The 17,797-nt window shown below is 39.7% G+C and overlaps 1 protein-coding gene across 1 annotated transcript; it reads right to left on the bottom strand.

The window, feature by feature from the left end:
• Positions 1 to 11,238: 11,238 nt before the first annotated feature.
• Positions 11,239 to 12,068, bottom strand: LOC127105776 (RING-H2 finger protein ATL78-like). Its single transcript, XM_051042982.1, has one exon. It carries the CDS (start codon positions 12,066 to 12,068, stop codon positions 11,382 to 11,384), a length of 687 nt encoding a protein of 228 aa, XP_050898939.1. The 3' UTR covers positions 11,239 to 11,381.
• Positions 12,069 to 17,797: the final 5,729 nt, after the last annotated feature.

Below are 17,797 nucleotides of genomic sequence, written 5' to 3'. Positions count from 1 at the left end.
AGCTTTTCGCCAGGAACTCGCCTAGCGAACCAATGCTTCGCCACAGCCTCGCCTAGCGAGCAGGCTGATGAAATGCTTGTATTCTTTGGTTCCTTTGCCAATTTTCTTGTGTCTTTATTTCCAATTAGTTCATGTCTTTCCTGCACAATAACACACAAATCAAAGGCACCAAGCTTGTTTATCAATGTAATGCATTCCATGTAAAACAAATATGGTTTTGACAGTTTTAGCAAGGAAAAAGAGTGAAAGATGCCCACATATGATAGCTCTAATAAGCACTTTTGGGCATCTAACAACTCTCCCCAACTAGATTCTTGCTTGTCCTCAAGCAAAGTATGCCTCTTGAAGGACAAGAGGATTTGCTTTAAGAAATTGGTTTCTCCGAAGTTGGATAAACGGCTCAAACACAAGCGAAATCAGCAACTACAAGTTCCCAACGGTTCGAATAAAATAATACATAAGAACTAAAACTTAAATAGCAATGCAAAATATTTATCTATCTACAACAATACTATTCTGAATGAATCATCCTATCTCTCCTCTTCGAATAAGGAATGAAGATTTTACGCGTTTGCAACCGCGGGACTAATCTCACTCTCTAACAAATAATGAAGAAATCAAATAGATTCATACAATGTCTAACAATTAAAAATGGTACTGTGGAAGCATAAAGATCACTGAGGGCTTTTTGGTTGAAGCTTGGTTAGGTTAACAAACAAGGGTCATTTCTAAGGCCATTGAAACGAAAGTGCCGATGCAAAAGAGACATTCACAGTATTATTCACACTACTCGACGTTGTTTCATTTGTTTCTTATTTGAAACCTTCACAACACATATTCCACAACTCAATTTTTATTTTTCACTATTTTTCTTCCAAGCAAGCATTCATTTTCATTTTTTTTTCTATTTTTGTTCTTTTCTTTCACATCAAATATACAAAATAGATGTTTCTTTTCTATATTTTCTATACATATATTTTTCTATGCTTGCTCGGTTTTTCTTTTCTTTTTCAAGAGTTGTGGTACTTACCAATTCTTTTTCGTTCTCCCCAACTTATTTCTTTCACACCCTAAGTGAATGCTCTTAACTTTTTACGGCAAAAGAACAATAATCAAGATTTTTCGGGTTGTAAAAAAAGATTTTTTTTTGAGATCTCGCTTTATTTCAAGCCGAGATTCAACTGTTTAGGCTCAAAGGGGTTAACAAATACTCTCTCTGCTCACAGGTAAGTTATTTTTGGATGTAGTTGTGCTCGAAAGAAAACAAGTGCCTTGATCATTTCTAATTGCTTCCACAATTTCACAATAATAAAAGACAAAGCATGAATCACATGAATCAACAAAACTTATTAGAATCCAGCATTTAAGTGTACAATGGAGGTTTCCTCACAATTTGTGGTTTTAAGTTCTAGATGAAACATTCATTCAATTATGTTGCAAAAAGACAATATTCAATTTACCAAAAAGAGTAAAGTTCCTAATGCATTCTAAAATTCTAGCCGAAGGTAACCATGTACCTTAGCTTCATTCACTTGTTTATTCTTATCATTGCCATCCAAGCTCGGATGCACCTTCATTGGGTACTTCTTGAGGAGCAACCAATCTAGAAGGGTTTGCCACTTAATCAACCAAAAATTTATTAAACACACAACATTAAAAACATAACTAAATAACATTAACTGAAAATATAAATTTGTTCATGGGGGACAAAACACCCCAATAGTACAACACCAAAATTAAGATACAAAATTCGAAAATACAAATAGAAATAACATAAAAACTGAAAACACACAAAAACTTAACCCACTAAGGGCTCAGGACTCCTCTTCGCTACCGGCCTCAGAACCGGTAGCCTCATCATCAACATCATCATCATCAGCACCATCAGCATCAGCGTCCACCCCCTCACCATAGACTGGCCTGTCCACAGGCCAATTAGCGTTAAGCATAAACTGCTCACGCGCCAACAATGCTCGAGCATCGGAGGGGTCATTACCTTGCAGTTCCAACCTCTGCATACTGTTGTGCATATCAATCATAGCTCTCTGGGATGCTGCCATCCACTCAAAACTGTAGTCACACACCGCTCGGAGGTAGGGATCAAGTCCGGGAGTAGAAGCACTAGGACCATCAGAAGCCCGAGTACTTCCCGAGGCTGCATTGCCACCGGTAGTCTTAGGTCTACAATACTTAGCCACATACCTATCATCGATAGGTGCCGGGATCCTAACCTGCCCACGAGATGGAAGTCTCACCCTTGCCTGAACACATAAGCTCATAATCAAACACGGGAAGGCCAGGGGACAATTAACACGAGCCCCCGACTTAAGCCCACTCTCGACCACTGTCTTCAGCTCATTGGCGATTATCCTCGCCACATCTATCTCGACATTTGTGAGGATGGAATGGACCAAATGTGCCACTGGGATCGGCACAGTAGAGGTGTGTGATTTGGGCTGGATGTTGGTCAAAACCAAGAGCAGTATCAGCTGAGCCATGGGAGTCATGTCCTCCCGGTGATACCTCACTGGAACCCCAGATGGGTTCGGCTCAACCGATTTCCCAGGTAAAAGCATGTCGGCGGTAATGGCAGGAACATCTCGGTGAAGCCTGAGATCGGTGTGGTATTGGTCTCTCTGGTCAGCTCCCAGCTGGAGCGGTTCCCCTAGGATTCGGTTGATAGCATCCCGGTCAAATGGAATTGGACGCCCGACCACTCTAGAAACCCAAGTAAAGGGCTCATCGTCGTCGGGCAGTGCGTTAGCATAAAACTCCCGCACTGTCGCAATGTCGTAATGCTCTAAGGGACTTATCAACCTATCCCACTTCTTTGCGTCTATCAACCCGGCGAAAGTTCTGTAAGTGCCCTGTGGGTTGATTAGAAAGCGCTTCTCTGGAAGTATCTTCCGCTTCTCCAGAGCGATGTATCTGGCGGCCTGCTTCGGGCCGACAAACTTGTCTTGGTCGAATTGAATAGGAACTGTCCGAGATGTAGTTGCTCCCTTTCTTTTCTTACCTGCTCCAGATCTTGACTCCATCTGCAAAATATACAAAGAAACAACACACACCAACAAACAGATTAGCCAACAAAGCATAATTTTAAAATACTGCCTTGCTCGCTGCTGCTTCGCCTAGCGAAGTGGCAGCGAACGCTCGCCCCAGGTTCGCCTAGCGAGTGCTAGCGAACCTTACGGGTTTTGGGGTTTTTTGCATTTTCAAAGTTTTTTCCCCCAATACCCATACTCTAATGGTTCCCACATCAGAACCTAATGATTTCTCGTGAAAATTAATCGTTCTATGCTATTGGGGATTGCCTAATTGCATGCAAAATCTAAAGTAACACTAAATCCCCAATTTGAAAACCTAAATCTTCAAGACTTGCAAACTCCAAAGTACCACATGCAACCTCAATGTTCCCATACCACACTCATCCTATTTGCCATTCACATTTGGAAATTAAGAGTTAAAACAAAAAGACAAATGTAGTAGGGCAAACCTTAGTTACACGGATTCGGAAATGTGAAGTGAGAAGAGTTTGCAATCGACCGAAACGAACAAGTGTTGGTGATAAAGATGCAAATGAGAGAGTTTGAGAAGCCTAACACAAATTCCTCAGCAGAGCCGTTCAGAATTTTTTTTGAAGGGTTGGGCAAAATGGCCCTGCTGAGATTTAAATAGTAAACAGTACTGCAGCGCTCGCTGCTGCCTCGCCTAGCGAGCTGCTAGCGAGCATGCTCGCTACTGTCTCGCCTAGCGAGCTGCAAGCGAGCATGACAGCAAGTGCATTGGCAAATGCAGCACTTGCAAGTCATCCAGCATGGGTTTAGCACAGTGTACTCAATACAACATAAAACATAAAACAGTAAATACTTACAATGTTGGGGTGCCTCCCAACTAGCACTTGTTTAACGTCGGCTAAGCTCGACGGTGCGATGCTCACAGAGGAGCATCGAGCGGCTGAGCACAACTCTCGCGATCCACATGACCGCCGAGATACACTTTCAATCGTTGGCCATTCACGGTCCAACTATCTTTCTTGTCCATGTCTTCAATGACAATGGCCCCGTACTCTTTTACTTCTTTCACCCGAAATGGCCCGGACCATTTTGATTTCAACTTCCCGGGAAACAACTTCAACCGGGAGTTGAACAATAGGACCAATTGTCCGGGCACAAATTCTTTGTTACGGATCTTGTTGTCGTGATACTTCTTTGCTTTTTCCTTGTACAACCAACTTGAGTGGTATGCGGCATTGCGCATCTCCTCCAACTCAAGTAGTTGTACTTTCCTTTTGTTACCGGCCAACTCATGTTCAAAATTTAAAAACTTTAGGGCCCATAAGGCCTTGTGCTCCAATTCAACCGGCAAATGGCAAGTTTTACCAAATACCAATTGAAAGGGAGTTAGGCCAATTGGAGCTTTAAAGGCCGTACGGTAGGCCCATAATGCTTCGTCCAATTTTTGGGACCACTCTTTTTTAGAATTAGACACGGTTTTTTCTAGGATTCTCTTAATCTCTCGATTAGAGACCTCCGCTTGCCCGTTAGCCTGAGGGTGGTACGGAGTTGTCACCCTATGCGATACACCATAATGTTTTAGAATTGTTTCCAAAGGTGCATTGCAAAAGTGTGACCCTCCGTCACTTATCAACACTCGGGGGGTTCCAAAACGGGAAAATATGTTTTTCTTTAAAAAATTTATCACCGTTTTGGCATCCGCCCGAGGTGAGGCAATCGCCTCAACCCACTTAGAGACATAATCAACAGCAACAAGCATGTACTCATTCCCATAAGAGGGTGGGAAAGGTCCTACGAAATCTATGCCCCAACAATCGAAGACTTCCACTTCTTGGATATTTTGGAGAGGCATCTCATCTCTCTTACCTATCCCACCGCTTCTTTGGCAGCTGTCACAACTTTGCGCATGGATATGTGCGTCTTTAAAAATAGTTGGCCAATAAAATCCCGATTGAAGAATTTTAGTGGCCGTTCTAACCCCATTATAATGTCCGCCATAAGGCGAGTTGTGACAATGCCAAAGGATGCTCTGGGCTTCATCACCAGTTACGCATCTCCTTAACAGGTTATCGCTACCCAACTTAAACAAGTATGGGTCATCCCAAACATAATACTTCGCATCCGAAAGGAACTTCCTCTTTTGGTTCGAAGTTAGGTCGGAAGGCACAAAACCACTAGCCTTGTGGTTTGCAAAGTCTGCAAACCACGGCCTAACTTGAACCTTAAACAGTTTTTCATCAGGAAATTCTTCCCGGATTTCCTTTTCAGATGCGGTAACCTCGACATTCACTAAGCGGGATAAATGATCCGCTACCAAGTTTTTCGACCCCTTCTTGTCTTTGATTTCGACATCGAATTCTTGTAACAAGAGGATCCAACGGATGAGCCTTTGCTTCGAATCCGGCTTGGTTAGCAGATACTTAATCGCCACGTGGTCGGTATACACAACGACTTTAGACCCTATAAGATAAGATCTAAACTTTTCTAGCGCATACACTATTGCGAGTAGTTCTTTTTCCGTTGTGGCATAATTTATTTGAGCCTCGTTAAGAACCTTACTCGCATAATGTATCGCATGAAAAGTTTTGTCTTTTCTTTGGCCAAGTACCGCTCCAACAGCATAGTCACTCGCGTCACACATTAGTTCAAAATTTTCATTCCAATCGGGAGCGACTATTATTGGAGCGGTAACCAATTTTTCTTTTAAACCCTCAAAAGCTTGCAAACAATCTTCGGTGAAGAGAAATACCTGGTCTTTGGCGAGCAAATTGCTCAAAGGTTTAGCTACCTTTGAGAAGTCCTTGATGAAGCGCCGGTAGAACCCCGCGTGCCCCAAAAAGCTACGGATGCCCTTCACATTCACCGGAGGGGGTAATTTTTCAATTACTTCAACCTTAGCTCTATCCACTTCAAGCCCCCTTTTAGAGACTTTGTGGCCTAGCACGATCCCCTCGGTCACCATGAAGTGACACTTTTCCCAATTTAGCACCAAATTGGTCTTCACACACCTTTCCAACACCGTCTTCAAATTTGCCAAGCATAGACTAAACGTCCCACCAAATACCGAGAAGTCATCCATGAAGACTTCCATTGTTTTCTCTATCAGATCGGCAAAAATGGCTTGGACACATCGTTGGAAGGTCGTCGGTGCATTGCACAGCCCAAAGGGCATTTTTCTGTATGCGAACACTCCAAACGGACACGTGAAAGCCGTCTTCTCATGATCAACCGGGTCAACCGCAATTTGGTTGTACCCGGAGTAGCCGTCCAAAAAACAATAGTATTGTTGGCCCGATAGTCTTTCAAGCATTTGATCCATAAATGGGAGTGGGAAATGGTCCTTACGAGTCGCGGTATTCAACCGTCTATAATCTATACACATTCTCCACCCCGTGGCAACTTTAGTCGGGATCAATTCGTCTTTTTCATTTCGGATTACGGTCATTCCACCCTTCTTCGGAACCACGTGCACGGGACTAACCCACGGACTATCCGAGATCGGGTAAATCATTCCCGCATCCAATAGCTTCACAACTTCCTTTCGAACAACCTCTTTCATGGTAGGATTTAAGCGGCGTTGTGGTTGAGCTACCGGCTTGAAATCCTCCTCCATCAAAATCTTGTGCATACAATAGGATGGACTAATTCCTTTTAGATCGGAAAGAGTCCAACCCATAGCTTCTTGATTGGTTTTTAGCACAATGATTAGACGGGCTTCTTCTTCTTTTGTCAAAAGGTTGCTTATGATGACCGGCTTTGCCTCGGTCTCATCTAGAAACACATATTTCAAAGTCGAAGGTAACTCTTTTAATTCAATTGGCGCTTTCTCGTCAATGACCTCCTTCTTCAAGTTTTCTTCCTCTACTTCCCACGGTTGTAGGTCTTCCAAACTATCAAGTTCCTTTAAGCATTCCTCAAGAGCTAGCTCCTCTTCAACAGTGAAAACCTCCAATGAGTCGTCAAGAGCTAACTCCATAGGAGATATCTCATGAATATGCTTTGAAACCTCTATAATAGCGTCTTCGATCACATCGATGCGAAAGCTATCATTTCTATCCTTGGAATGCTTCATTGCCTCGAATAGATCAAATGTGACTTCCTCATTTTGAACCCTCACCTTCATTAAACCGTCATCAACATCTATCATCATTCTTGCGGTCTTCATGAATGGTCGGCCCAATATGAGCGGAGCATCATCATCTTCCTCCATATCAATTACAATAAAATCCACCGGGAAAAAGAATTTGTCGACCTTCACCAACACATCTTGGGCTACGCCATGAGGATGGGTCGTCGACTTATCCGCCAATTGCAATGTCATTCGGATGGACTTAATCTCGATGTTGCCAAGCCTCTTGATAATTGACAAAGGTATAAGATTAATGCTCGACCCCAAGTCAATAAGTCCCTTTCCGACATACACGTCACCAATTTTAACCGGCAATGTAACTCTTCCCGGATCAACCTCTTTCTTAGGAAGCGTCCTTTTAATAATGGCACTACAGCTCGCATCAAGGACGATGGTCTCCGGTTCCGTGTACCTCCGCTTTTTGGTTAGTATGTCCTTCATGAATTTGGCATACTTTGGCATTTGTTCCAAGGCTTCAGCAAACGGAATGTTGATTTGCAACTGTTTAAAAATATCCATGAACCGGGCGTAATGCCGTTCATTCTCCCTTTTGGAAGGAGCATGAGGATAAGGAAGGTTTTGGATAGGAGTAGCGCTCACTACCTCCTTTCCCTTTGCAATTCTAGCACTTTTCCATCTAGGCTTCTTCACTACCTCCCTTATTACCTCATCACTTTTATTTTCCTCAATCTCCACACCTTTTTCTTTTTCAACTTCACCATTATTTCTATTCTTTTCAACTTCTTCCTCATCACTCCACACTCCTATTTCACCATCAACATTTTCCTCTACTATTTCCTCCTCAATCTCTTTCTCTTTCTCTCTTCGTTCACTCTCAACTCTTTTTTCATTCTCACTACCCAACTCCCTCCCACTTCTCGTCATAATCGCCTTACAATGCTCCTTAGGATTTGTTTGCGTATTAGCCGAAAAAGAAGGACCGGTTTGTTGTTCAGCGAGTTGCTTGGCAAGTTGCCCAACTTGAGTTTCAAGATTTTTTATGGCCGCGTCATTACTCTTTTGATTGGCCATTGACATTTGCATGAATTGCGTCAATGTCTCTTCCAATTTAGAATTGACGACCGGCGGTTGTTGAGATTGATACGGATTTTGGGGAGGGTTTTGACGGCTAGAAGAACCACCTACATAACCTTGGTTATGATAATAGTTGCTTCTAGGTTGGAACCCTTGGTTCCCTTGGAATTGTTGTTGTTGTTGTTGTTGAGGGTGCGGTTGATAAGGTTGTTGTTGTCTCGGTTGAAAGTCCCGTTGATTGGCCATGTAGTTTACTTCGTCAAAACCGGGAGGTGGACAAAATCCGGTGTCATGTTCACCTTTACAAAGTTCACAACAAGCTATTTGTTTAACTTTTGACGGTTCTCTTAACTCTTTGATTTGTTGCGTTAAGAGTTCCACTTGTTGTGAGATGAGCTTGTTTTGGGCAAGGATGGCATCATTCGTCCCTAACTCAAGCACTCCCGCCTTCTTCAAAGAATTTCCTCGACTTTGACTCTGAAGATCATTCAAAGCCATTCGATTTATAATGTTCGTGGCTTCTTCGGCACTTTTTGACATCAACGAGCCACCCGAGGTGGCATCCAACAACGTCTTGCAGTTTGGTTGAAGTCCATTTCTGAAGATATGGATTTGAGTTAATTCATCAAATCCATGCCCTTTACATTTCCTAAGCATGGACTTGAATCTCTCCCACGCTTCATTCAAAGATTCACTGGTTCCTTGAGAAAACACCGAGATGGCCGTCTTTGATTCCATGAATCGGTTATGGGAGAAAAATCTTTCTATGAATTTCTCTTCTAACACGTTCCAGTCTATCATTACGGCTGGTGTTTGATCGAGATACCAATCCTTTGCTTTACCGAGCAAAGCATGGGGAAATAATCGTCTGAACAACGGAAGCTCCTGAGCCTGATCCACTCCGGCAGCCAATGATATCTCATAAAATTTTGTGAGAAAAGCAAATGGGTCTTCATGGTCCATTCCAGTGAATGGACTCCCATATAATAAATTCAGAGTTCCCGTCTTCATCTCAGCTTGCCTTCCTGTGTGGTTGGCAAACTGAGCGGTGTTCCTTGGACTATTGATACATGGAGTAGAAATAGGTGGTGGTGGTTGTGGCTCCATGTTTGGTATGAATGGGTGTGGATTTGTGGTTGAAGAACTTTCTCCTTGCTCTTGGCGTTGTCTAGCCTGTTGCCTCCTACGTCTCGTTTTGCTATTGAGCCTCCTTGCGGTTCTCTCGATCTCAGGATCAAAAAGAAGTTCGTCCACAGGGATTTGCCCTCGCATAAAACGTAAGCTGCACACTAAACCAAACAAATTACAAGCACAAGTCAAAAATTCACAAGCTAAAACTTAAACAACCATTGCGATGCTCGCAAAATCAATTTACAATCCCCGGCAACGGCGCCATTTTGTTGAAATGTATATTTCGTGTCGGGTTTTTGTTATCGTATCCACAGGGATTGTAAGATATCACCGCCGTTCGATGGTTGTATTAATCTTAGCTCAATGTAACAATAGGGTTTTGGTTTGAATCAAGTTATCTTGCATAAAAAGTAATAAATTGCGGTAAAAGTTATGGTTTGATTAAATGAGAAATATTGTCAAAGTTAGGTTTCAATGATCACTTTGCATGTATTTGCTCGGTCAACAATCTTATAAACTCCTTTAGATGATAAATCATTTCACAAAGTCCTCTCAATATGTTTCTCTCGAACACATATTGTGAGTTTTGCCATTTTGATCCATTGTTTCTCTCGAACACAATCTATCAAAATGACAACTTTTTGGTTCAACCTTATGGTGAACAAAATCATTCGTTACTATCTCTAGCTAACAAACAAGTTTGGATGAAAACCTAGGTCAAGAGTCGGTAAACATCTCTCGATCATAAACCAACACAAAGAGTTTTAAATAGAAACAAAGTTTTCATCATATATTTACCGTTAAAGAGTTTACATATGAGGATCCTTACATTTACACACAAAGCTAGTAATCACCTACATCTAACCTTGACAAATGGATGACTTAGCTACTCATTTTCATGGTAGCTTGGTCGGCAAGTAAGGAAAGAAGGTTGATCAACATCCAAGTCGGATAATCGAAGTTGGATGGGAATCCACCTTCTTTTTGTAGAAGATGGTTCTAAGATGAAGAGAAATGAAAACTAGGGCATAAAGATCCCAAGAACAATGCTGCAAAAATATCTAGAAGAAAGTACAAAAGTGGAAAAAGTTGGTAAAAATGAGGTATGGTGCTCAAAAGTGGCACCTGCTACTTATAGACCACTGCTGGGCTGTCCAGTTCGCTAGGCGAGCAGAATGGCTCGCCTAGCGAGGGTCTAAAATGGGCACAAAAGGCCCCTGCGCCCAGAGAAAACAGGGCCTGCTGAACTGTGATGTTCGCCTAGCGAACTTACCTTCGCCTAGCGAAGGACACGCTTCAACCTTCGCCCCAGCGAGGTTGAGAGGTTTTGCTACTGGAATGCTCGCTGGGGACTCGCTAGAGCTTCGCCTAGCGAGTGAGTGCTGGCTGCGTTTTTCACCAAAACAGAATGAACTCGCTACCACCTTCGCCTTCAGCTCGCCTAGCGAATTAATTTGACAATTTACTGGAGCTTTTCGCCAGGAACTCGCCTAGCGAACCAATGCTTCGCCACAGCCTCGCCTAGCGAGCAGGCTGATGAAATGCTTGTATTCTTTGGTTCCTTTGCCAATTTTCTTGTGTCTTTATTTCCAATTAGTTCATGTCTTTCCTGCACAATAACACACAAATCAAAGGCACCAAGCTTGTTTATCAATGTAATGCATTCCATGTAAAACAAATGTGGTTTTGACAGTTTTAGCAAGGAAAAAGAGTGAAAGATGCCCACATATGATAGCTCTAATAAGCACTTTTGGGCATCTAACAACTCTCCCCAACTAGATTCTTGCTTGTCCTCAAGCAAAGTATGCCTCTTGAAGGACAAGAGGATTTGCTTTAAGAAATTGGTTTCTCCGAAATTGGATAAACGGCTCAAACACAAGCGAAATCAACAACTATAAGAATAACTTCTACTCTCTATGATCATTATTAAATTTGAGTTTCCTTTATTCAAAATAATACTCTTATATGAAACAAAAATTATGTCAAAACTTTAACTAATGTATATTTTCATTTGAACTTTCTTGGCCAACCATAACTAAAAGCATTAACGGAGAGTAATTATAATTAGTTTATATTTCTCTATAGTTACGTTCCAAATCTTCTTGCTGGAGTGGTTGGATCCTTATAATGGTTTCTAGCACCGGCAACACAATTGGTTGCACTTGAGACCCACCAATCTTTCGACATGTTTCAAGAAGACATTGTCTACACTTGGGACATGATGAGTGTTCCTTTAACCATTTGTGAATGCAAAGAACATGAAAACCATGGTTGCATTTAGGCAATATGCGCACTTTTTCACCATTTGTAAACTCTGAGAGACATATAACACACTCGATATCCAAACCTGATAGTTTCAACTCAGGCGAATAAGTCATTGTTGGAAATTTCTTGAGAGTTTTCTTCGTGATTCCTTTGTTGGCTAATTGAGGTGAAAGATCGCTGCTCAAACTCGAAGAAGACTCGTTGTTGGTGATCGCCGCGTTTGAAAACCTCAAGGCGCACCTTATGATGGAGTTTAATACAAGTGAACAAATAAGAGCACATAATAGGACCGCCATTATTTTCACAAAACTTGAATCAAATCCATGAGCACCAAAATATGAGTTTGTTGAATTGTTGTTGTTTGTGAAAACATGAGAGTTGATTTTAAGTGATTGATGATCAGTTAGACTTTGGAAGAGTAACCTTCTTGTGTGAGATTCAACAAGTAGCTCATGGAGGAGTGGTAAAGTAAAAGAAGTCGAAGCATACATGTTTTTTTCGTTGTTATGGAACTTGAGAAGAGTTAGTTAATTAGAGCTAGAGAGTTGTTGTTATGTTATCTTAGATAGATAACAAACAATATATAGGGGAGTTGTGGTCGCACACTAGCTATGATGTACTAGGTATAATAATATAGTTTTATTACAACCTTCATGCAAGTGGTTATAGCGTGGTATTGTAAATGACAACAAGTTATCAAGTTGGCATAATGTTTAAACTAAATTTGATATGCAATCTAATAATATTATAGCTTTTATACAGAAAGTGCTTGTGTCTTTATTGCTTTTTGTTTAGCTTCTTGGCTTTCAAAGCTTTTGATTATAACATATTGGATGAGTGGCGCATAGAGTGTTTATAAATCTTGGATGTAGTAGTAAACTAGTAATACAAATCAACAAGTACCACTACTTGGATCCGTATCATGATTTGTTGGATATCACTGAAGTTATTTTTCTTTGGATTTGTATCCTGTGAGAGTGAGCCTTCTAAAAACCATAACTTTTGACCAAGGTGTTTATGTCTTAAGCCACTTATGAAAAAAATTATTGATGACACTTGGTCATATTATTAATTTTAATAATTTTTTAGAGTAATTTAACCAGTTTTATGAGTAACATTATATGAATAAATTTTATGTTATAACAAGATTTAAGGTTATTGTACAAAGTCGCATCTCAAAGCAAATCACTCTAATGAGATAATTCAACAATATTTTTACATAATAGTTGTTCATGTGATGCTTCAAGTTCACTTGGATTTCAGTTAGGCTCGAGTTTTATACTTTGTCAGTTATGTAATTGTGTGAATTGTGTCTCAAATCTATTTATTCTTATACAACAACCTCATCCATTAGAATAATCCCACACTTATTATTCCTACACCTTCTCATTAATATCACACATTACTAAAGAGTTATTGTTATTATTATTATTATTATTATTTCAATTATAGAACTTGTTGTGAGACGCACGGTTAACAAGTAGTGGCTATATAAGAAGGTTCTGTGTGTTACAGAAAGCAAGAGAGAAACAAAAACAGCTTCTTCTAGATTTCTATCAGTTATTCATTCATTCATCACCATCATGGCTTCTTCTAATAGACACTATCCAAGCATGTTTAAGTCTAAGCCCTGCAACACTCATCACCAATGGCAGCATGACATCAACTCTTCTCTTATCTCATCTTCTGCTTGTCACAGAACTCCTTACTCATCAGGTAACCATTTTTTCAATCTACTATGTAACTTTTCTACATAAAATATAGGTAAAAATGATGGATCCTTAGGTTTTTTTTTTTAACAAATCTGTATTCTTGAAGATTGTGAAGAGAGAAGTCCTGAACCGAAACCTAAGTGGAATCCAAAACCTGAACAGATTCGGATACTGGAAGCTATATTCTATTGAAATATTAAATTTGATTTGGGTCTAATCTTATTATTTGATTTTTGAGCTTTGTTATTTGGGCTTAGTTTATTTTGGATAATGTCTTTAGAAAAGTCTTGTAGTATTTGGAGTGTCTAGATATTTCTTAGGATTGTAATATTTTCTAGAATACTCTTTGAATATTTAGAGTTGAGAATTCTCTAAAATTAGTGTGTCTAGAGTTCTCCCTAGAGTACTATAAATAGAGATGTAATATTACACTTTTGTATTAAACAAAAATACAAAGTTCTCTCTTTCATAAATAATTCTCCTACCTACCAAGTTTCTATTCAAGCCTCTAATATTCCCACACACTTTCCCTAAACACAAAAAGGATTTATTTCCAACAAAGTGGCATCAGAGTTTCAAGGTCCTAAAAAAATGGCGAATGGAGGTTTCCCTTTTCAAATGTCGATGCTCACAAAGAACAATTATGACAATTGGAGTCACTACGCCAAATAAGGGAAAAGAGGGCGCTTATTTTGGCCTATAACAGCGCTTTTAAGCGCTCTCTAATCTGGCACTGGCATAGGTAAAGACAGCGCTTTGTTCTCCTGGAGAAAGCGCTGTCTAAAGTGGCCACATTATAGTGCGCTTTAAGAAAAAAGCGCCCTCTGGAGTGGTCCATAGAGGGACACCTTAGAGGGCGCTTTCTGGTAAAAGCGCCCTCTAAAGTTGTCAGTGTAAAGTGTTTAGAGGGCGCTTTCAGGAAAAAGCGTCCTCTAAAGTTGTGATTGTAAAGTGTTTAGAGGGCGCTTTCAGGAAAAAGCGCACTCTAAAGTTATCAATGTAAAGTGTTTAGAGGGCGCTTTCAGGAAAAAGCGCCCTCTAAAGTTGTCATTGTAAAGTGTTTAGAGGGCGCTTTCTGGACAAAGCGCTCTCTATTGTGTTAGTTATTTTAAAAAAATTTGTTTGAAAAACAGTGGATATATATTTATTTGGTAACCTGTTCGCATGCTGCAAAAGTGTAAAATTCATATTGATTTCATCCTTTAATCCAATGTTATACACCATTAATCCATTGATATATACAACATGAATCCATTTATATACAACATTAATCCTCCATATATACAACATTAATATATGATTCTTTGATCAACAATATACAACAACATATTCTCAAAGTACTACAATTAAGAGAATAAAACATAGCAACCAACACCCAGTGACCACTGTATCCAAAAGCTGTCTAGTAGTTCTAACCAATACTAAACAAAAACGCCCATCCACCCATGGTGGCAAACATGTTCTGTATATCCAAAAGCTGTCTAGTAGTTCTATCGCACATCCATACAAAATAAGGCTCAACCAAAACAACAGATGGCAGCATAAGTAGTCCCCTACAAAAAGAACACGTCCAAATGCAAATAACACAGAACTGTCAAAAGGCGATTGAGCAACAAATAGTAAACAATGGCATAAAGTTAAATGACATAGCTAATATTACCTGAATTCCTGCATGGCTGTTAAGGTAAAAATCAAATTCCCTAGGGTGACAAATGCCGGTGTCTACCACGGTTCCTTTGACAATTTAGAACAACAAAATCAGAAAAAAGTGATAAATTCAAATGATAATATATACCAGCTGCATTGAGAAATATATTGAAAAAACCTGGCATAATTTTTCCACTTCTATCGGTCTCTTTGGGGTTGACAGGAAAGAGACGGGTGTGATGTCTCTTTTGGACCACTACAAAAGTAACTTTAAGTAGATACCCATCCTCTATTGAGACACAAGCCTGTATCTCCGACCATATTTTTTCTTTGCCAACCTTCAAGTCCGGACTTCTCCAATTATCACATGTAATCGGAATATGTTGTCGAACAAGGAAACCAATGTCGTAGAGGGATACTTTCAAATATCCAGCATCATCATCTAAACAAATATCAATTGATACTTTCGAGCATCCCTTGCCCCTTGCACAAATGATTGACTTCATAATAGCCATTTTACCTGTAAAAAAGAAAACAATTAAAATCAGATGACAAATGTAAAAACAATTAAAATCATAAAAGTCATTTTACCTGTAATAAAGAAAACAATTAAAATCATTTGACCTGTACCTTTTTCACTAAGTTCTCTTTCTTTTCTTGGTTGGAATATGTTCTACATGTCTCTTAACAACACGGACGGTTGGATTGATCCAAATACCCTCATTATGATCATTTCTAATATATGAAACATTTGATATATTATTCTCATCTTGATCATTTCTGGTAAATGATTCAATCTCAACATCAATATCATCACCTTGATCTCCAGTGTTTTCATCAATTACTTTGTTGGAAAAAAGAACTATAGACCATTTCGTACTTTTCGGATCATTGACATAGAACACTTGTCTAGCTTGAGAGGCTAGAATAAAAGACTCATCTTTGTATCTCACCCTATTAAGATCCACTTGCAAAAATCCTGACTTATCCATTCGAATGCTGTTATTATTTTCAACCCACTTGCAACCAAATATAGGAATCTGAAACTTCTCATAATCAAACACCCAAATGCGCTCGATAACACCAAAATACGACAGATTTGCAAATTTGGGGTTTAAGTCCTTCACACTTGATATGTGCATTGCTTCAGCTACCACGGTGACACCACTATTCTGCATAGTACTTTTATCATCTTGTTCTTTGGTATAAAATGTGTATCCATTAATCGCGTATGCGCTATAAGAAAAAACATGGAAACTTGGACCATATGCTAAGCATCTCAACCTTTCTGTTATTGAAGCGGGATCTGAATAATACTTTGAATAAATATGATCCTTAAACCAAGGTATAAAACATCGATTGTGCTCTCGTACTATCCAATTTTCATTTCTATTGGGATTTAAACCTCGGAGAACATCCTTGTGAATTTCAACATACGGCTCAACCTCATTCTCATTGTGCAGAACATACAAATGCACTTGATCCCGTTCGACCCTTGATACTGCCACGATTTTATTTCCAATTAGATTTTTTCCTTCTTTCTTTTCGACAAGTTGAGACTTGGGGAGTCCGATTGACTGAACATTAGACAAATATTCAGTACAAAACTCAATCGCTTCTTCAACAATGTATCTTTCAACCATACAACCTTCTGGTCGACTTCGGTTCTTCACGTACCCTTTTAATATTTTCATATAACGTTCAACAGGGTACATCCATCTCATATAAGTTGGTCCACACAATTGTGTCTCTTTCACAAGATGAACAACTAGATGTACCATTATGTCAAAAAATGATGGAGGAAAAAACATTTCAAGCTCACACAAAGTAATAACGATTTCTTTTTGCAACATTGGTAAGATCGCAGGATTGATCACCTTACTGCAAATTGACTTGAAGAAAGAACACAACTTAGTTATAGAGCTTCTTACTTTTTCTGGAAGAATAGAACGTATACCTATTGGGAGAAAATGTTCCATTATAACATGGCAATCATGGGTCTTTAAACTCTTTAACTTGAGGTCTTTCATAGACACAAGTCTTCTAATATCTGAAGAGTACCCTTCTGGAACTTTAACTTCACTTAGAAACTTACACAATGTTTTTTTCTCCTTTCTAGATAGAGTATAAGCAGCAGGCGGTAGATATGTTCGTTTTCCTTTCTTCAAGGGTCCTAATTCAGTTCTTATTCCCATCGCTATCAAGTCCTTTCTTGCCTTAAGGCCATCCTTAGACTTTCCTTGTATATTGAGTAACGTGCCAATAACACTTTCAAATACATTTTTTTCAATATGCATAACATCAAGAAAATGTCTCACATACAAGGACTTCCAATACGGCAATTCAAAAAAAACTGACCTCTTCTTCCACCCACTTTTGACAAGTGTGTGGGCAAAAGGCTTGCCAAACTGAGTATCCAAATCTTTCACCTTTTCAAAAATTTGATCACCCGTCAATATAGGTGGAGCTCTGCCTTGTTCTGTCTCTCCATTGAACCCCTTTCTCCATCCACGGTAGTGATGATTTGAATTTAAGAATCTCCGATGACCGAGAAAGACATTCTTCTGACCAAACTCCAAGCGCTTCCAATCTGTTTTATCTTCACAAATAGGACACGCACATTGACCTTTTATGCTATACCCTGATAGATTTCCGTATGCAGGAAAATCATTAATTGTGCCAAACAACATCGCCCTCAAGTTGAAACTTTCTTTCCTATATCCATCATAAACCTCCACACCGGTCTCCCACAAAATCTTCAAATCTTCGATTAAGGGCTTCAAGTACACGTCTATGTCATTCCCTGGTTGTTTAGGTCCAGAAATCAACATAGACAACATCATGTACTTACGCTTCATACA

Source organism: Lathyrus oleraceus, chromosome 7, assembly GCF_024323335.1.
Source record: "Lathyrus oleraceus cultivar Zhongwan6 chromosome 7, CAAS_Psat_ZW6_1.0, whole genome shotgun sequence".
In the NCBI taxonomy this organism is placed as follows: domain Eukaryota; kingdom Viridiplantae; phylum Streptophyta; class Magnoliopsida; order Fabales; family Fabaceae; genus Lathyrus; species Lathyrus oleraceus.
Note: the sequence above shows the minus strand (reverse complement) of the source record. Positions and strands in the feature narration are given on the sequence as shown.